The sequence below is a fragment of the Monodelphis domestica genome, chromosome 6, assembly GCF_027887165.1.
Source record: "Monodelphis domestica isolate mMonDom1 chromosome 6, mMonDom1.pri, whole genome shotgun sequence".
Classification (NCBI taxonomy): domain Eukaryota; kingdom Metazoa; phylum Chordata; class Mammalia; order Didelphimorphia; family Didelphidae; genus Monodelphis; species Monodelphis domestica.
The window spans coordinates 23165142-23170677 of NC_077232.1; the positions used below are offsets into that span (position 1 = coordinate 23165142).

At 34.4% G+C, this 5536-nt stretch overlaps 1 protein-coding gene across 1 annotated transcript; it reads left to right on the forward strand.

The window, feature by feature from the left end:
* The first annotated feature begins 1883 nt into the window (after positions 1-1883).
* On the forward strand, positions 1884-2819 carry LOC100022418 (olfactory receptor 10AG1-like). Its single transcript, XM_001374238.4, has one exon. The coding sequence runs from the start codon at positions 1884-1886 to the stop codon at positions 2817-2819; it is 936 nt and encodes a 311-aa protein (XP_001374275.4).
* The last annotated feature ends 2717 nt before the right edge of the window (positions 2820-5536 follow it).

Below are 5536 nucleotides of genomic sequence, written 5' to 3' on the forward strand. Positions count from 1 at the left end.
TTCTGTCCTGCCATTGGATCCTCATTATTGACCAGAGGGAGCCTTGGTGGAATTGCTACAGCTGTTTCATGTGCTTCCAGTACAGTGTAAATGTTTCACAACCGTACAGGAGCTAGCTGAGGACCACTGCGTTATACACTTTGAGCTTCGTCGCAGTGCTTACACCTCTGTGTTGGAGGACTTTGGAGTGCAGCCGCCTGAGTGCCTGGCTGGCCTTTTGGATCTTGGCATTAATCTCGTGGTCTAGGGACCCGTCGTTGGCAATGGTGCTGCCCAGGTACTTGAAGGTGTTGACGTTAGAAAGCTGCGTGCCGTTGATTGTAATGCACGGCTGGTTAGTTGGCCTCCCTGGTGCAGGTTGGAACAGCACCTCTGTTTTCCTGAGGCTAATGGTCAGGCCAAACAGTTTTGTTGCGATGGAGAACCTGTCCACAATGGTTTGTAGATGATTTTCTTGGTGGGCCATGAGAGCACAGTCAACTGCGAAGAGAGCTTCCAGGATGAGTCTCTCTGTTGTCTTTTTTTTTTTGCAGTCAGGCGGCAAAGGTCAAATAGTGAGCCATCCAGTCAGGATTTGATGTCTAGATCCATCACAGTATGTCGTAATACTTGGGTGAAAACGTTCTTTTAAAAACAGAATAAAAAGGTTGTTTTTTTCCTCCTCACTTTACTGCTCAAAGTTCTCCATCAGCAGGATGAATTCTCTTGACACCTACAATCCTAAAAACTCCTGATATTCTCCCATTACTTCCCACTTTGCACATAAAACAGTTATATCTGAGTTAAGTCTCAATTCATGCTCAGCTTAAAGCCTTTGAACTATGATTATTAACATCTTTATTTTTCATATTCTTCTAGGGAATAGTTCTCAGTTTTGCTACTTTGGGAATCATTTGATTAAGATTCTGCTTTAATGTGGAAAGGAGAAAAGGTCTTGGTGAATTAAAAGGTATTAAAATGGGATAATGTATTATGATTATTGCATGATTCTCTAAATTTAGAATTTTAAGCATCAATCAGCAGAGGAAATAGTTTAGGCATTGTATATATACTTGAATTCCTATCAGAAAGACAATCTATTTCAACTCACAAATACTTAATGTATACTTACTGTTTACAGGATTCAATTCAAAATAGACAAAACTATATAAGGTCAGTCCAATAACCTTGTAATACTAATAATCCAGTACCGAGCTTAGGATATATGTACACAGAAAAGATAAATGAGGTTATGAAGCAGGGAGTTGGCAAAGGACTACTATCTGCTATGAGTCATTTAATATGGTAATTCAAGAAAGGGAGAAATTTATTTTGGCTTGAAATGGTGAGAAAAGACTACATAGTGGAATGGAGAGAGTAACAGTGGATATTCAAAGAAAGAGAGATTTAAAATAAAATAGAAAAAAAATTAAAAACATTCTAGACATTAAAAATGTCATCACCAATAACAGGTTGGTTGAAAAGCTCTAAGGAAAAAGGACAGAACTATTGGGAAAGTTCATGTTATGCCTTTATTTTTTTTTCCTTTTTTATGTTATATGAAGAATTCAAGATATGTTCTTAAATACAGGAAACTTTCATATTATAAAAGAGTAATCTTAAATATAATGAAGAATGGTGCCCCTTTGTACATTCATGAAATGGATAATTTTGTCCAAGAATGAAAGTTATAGAATGTTACCTAAATGCTAGTTGCAGGATAAAAACATTACTCGTGATTATTATTATTGACAAAAAATATTAAATTAAATATTAAAGGTTTCTAGTGGAACATCATATTCAATATTCATATTTTTTTTTCTGAGGGAACTGAGGAGCTTAGAAAGAAAAGTGATGGCTTTATTCTGAATTCATTATTTTCACAGACATTGATTGAAGACAAAATGGAAAGAGACAATTTTACAGCTGTGGTAGAATTCATTCTTCTGGGATTCTATGAACTTCCCAAACTCCAGAGGCTTCTTTTTGGGATTTTCTTAGTCATCTACATATGCATATTTTTAGGAAATGGTCTGCTCATTGTCATTACCAACATTGAGCCATCTCTGCAAACATCCATGTACTTTTTTCTTGCAAACTTTTCATTCTTGGAAATCTGTTACACATCAGTCACTATCCCCAGAATGCTAGCAGATCTCTGGACACAGAAGAGAACTATATCACTACTAGAGTGTGCTGCACAGGCTTGTTTCCTTTATATTCTGGGAGTAGCAGAGTGCTTGCTTCTGGCTGTGATGGCATATGACCGTTATGTGGCCATTTGTAAACCCCTCTACTATGCTCTCATCATGAATCACAAGGTATGTGTCCAACTGGTTGTGGTTTCCTGGATGATTGGAGCCCCGATACTGATGGAACAGATATACCAGATTTTCTCTCTGAACTACTGTGGTTCTAATAAAATCAATCACATTTTTTGTGATGGCCCACCTTTGATGAAGTTGGCTTGTGGGGATATATATAAGATAGAGGTCTCTTCCTATGCTTTTGCTCTGCTCTTCATCACAATTCCTTTTCTGTTGACACTTACATCCTATGTCAAAATCATTACTACAATCCTGAAACTGCCCTCAAACTCAGGGAGATCTAAAGCCTTCTCTACTTGTTCTTCTCACCTTATGGTTGTAGGTTTGTTCTATGGTACTGGAAGTATTATGTATTTGCGGCCTGAGTCCAGTCGCTCAGCAAGATCAGACAAAGTGCTTGCTCTTTTCTACTCTACTGTGACCCCAGTGTTTAACCCCCTAATATACAGTCTGAGAAATAAGGATGTCCTTGCTGCGCTGAGGAAACTACTTCCAAAGTTCTTCAGGTCATGATACAATTAGCCAAATGTACAGTCTTCGGTTTTCTTTATATTTATTCCATAGGTCATATAGAAACGGATTTCTATTTACTTTTTCTCAATGCTCTGACATTACCTACAAAGGAATTTCCAGATTCTTTTTGAAAATATTAAAAAATGCTTAATATTTCAATTTTGTTTTGCTAGATCCCAATTGAAGTTGAGTCTTTTATGTTAAATGATGGGAACTATCTGATGATGCCTTGACTACACTCCTTTATTCTCTTCTTTTCTCCTTGAAAATGTTCCCTTTAAAAACTTAATTTTATTGTGTATATCCTTTTGTGAGAGAGAGATGGTGAGTCAGAGAGTTAGAGATACCAACAAAGAAATAATGAGAGATAGAGTGACAGAGGTAGAGATAAATATAGAGACAAAATCAGAGATATTACTTTTCTTGTGAGGGTATATTATTTGAAAATTTAAAATAAATTTCACATTCTATGATCATAGTTTCAGTAAGCCAATCGCATTATTAAATTAATTATGGTCTTTTAGATCAAATCACTCTTATATTTAGACAGCTTTTTCTCCAAATGGTTTAAATCATTTTAAGAATGGCAAAAAAAATAAAATTCAATGTCCTTTATATTTAGTCTACATTACTGGGTAGTTTATAAAATATTGAGGACATAGGTCTTATTGAAAAAATATCTTCATTTTTTGGGGATTATCAGAGGAAAATAAAGAAGACTAAGGAGGTATTCTTGATAGTATAGTCCAGCAGTTCTCAACCTCTCAATTTGTAGCAATGAGAATACATAATGCATATCAGGTATTTACATCTGAAATCATAACTGTAGCAAAGTTACACTTTTGAAGTGGCCACCAAAATAATTTTTAGGTTTGGGGTCACCACAACATGAGGAACTGTATTGCGGGGTCACGGCATTAGAAAGGTTGAGAATCACTGGTAAAGTCATTCACTGAAACTTTACAAATTTACAGAATCTTGTTTGCAAGATAAGTCAGAGCCTATTTTGTTTCAATATATGTTTAAAAGAACCCCTTTGCAGTTGCTTAGAAGTAGCTGTTTTATCCAAGTTTTGCTGAAATATGTCGTTAGTGACTTATGTGGGATTTATAATCTAGGACTTCTGAAGGCATTCTACTACATGCCTGGATATATTAATTGTTTACAAGTTCCTTCCTTATCTATCCACATTTTGTTCACCAAAATTTCAAATGAGATTTCAAAACTGTTAATGTTCCTGTTCTCATTTCTCCAGAGCTCTGTAGTTATTAGATATCTTTCTCAAATGTCACACTGAGAACTGACCATCACTTTTTAGCAGTTGTCTGAGAGATTAGAGTCCAATTTGAACTCTCTAGTTTTTGGCATATTTCATACTTTATGCTGTACTGTGATATTAACTCAGATAACACATAAAATTTATAGTCATACAATACAACTTTCCCTTTATATATCTGTTCCTATCTCTGTCTCACTAGTTCTTTTTTTCTCACTCATTTTTAAATGAGCTTAAACCTATCAATAACTCATTCAAATCAAACATCTTTTTACATACTAATCCTTTTTGAAGGCCTGGCACAAAATCTAAGATGTACCTGAAATTAAAATTCTTCATTTGATTTAACTCAAGTTTGAGTCTAGATATCTCTTTTTTGAATAAACCTATATCATTGATCACATTGCATGAAGATTAATTGGTCTTTCGGGAGCTGTTTCAAAATTTCTCCAGCAAATCAGAAAAGCAATGAATATTAAGTTTTTCTATAAAGTATCTGGAGTCAAAATGCTCAGTTGGATGACTTCTTGAAACTCAAGGATTTAGTGTGATTCTGTTTATTATTTATCTTATTTTGGAGCTTTTTATATATGATTCTTAACTTTCTCTAACACCACAAATTATAACCTTCTGTTAATCAATGTGTGACCCATTTTTATTTTACGATATAAAACTAAAATAAATCATGATAATATCAGACATGAACCCCACAGTATTAATATAGTATTATTATGGTCCACTTGTGACAGTTACAAAATTTTAGCACTCCAAAAATGTTAGCATGAAAAAAAGCTGAAGGACCACAATTCTTTGAAGCTACCATTACCTTAGTCATTACCAGGCCTTCAAATACATCTTCCTGGAACATTTGTCTCTGTGACAGTTCAATATCTGGTCCTCAGATTAGTCTTCCTCCTCAAAATTTATTTGACTTCCCTTGCAAAAACATTCTTTCTCTGGTCCTTTAAATAATCATATTTTTATATAAACAAAAACCATATGTTATTCCATCATTTTGCATAATATAGTCTGTTCTGTGATATTGAATATTTTTTTAAAATTGGAGGTTTGTTTTTCACTAGAATATTCCCCCATCTTGGAGGAATGTCATAATACTTTTGTTCAATTAGATTACCATCTTGGCTTCATTCTTGACATTTCAATCTCTTTTACCTTCACATGCAATTACATGATATATTTTGTTATTTCTACATTGGAACATCTTTCCCAACTGCCCATCATCTCTACTTACCTACTAGTCACCCTGTTGCACTTTATTTTTCATATATTCCTTGTAATATGAAAATAGCTTACAAATTGACTTTACAAATTCAAGACTTTCATCTCTCAAAGACAAATGTTCAACCACCATGGTCAAGAACTTTCAATAACTCATTAGTACCATGATTCTGAAATACAATATCTTGTCATTAACTTCTTT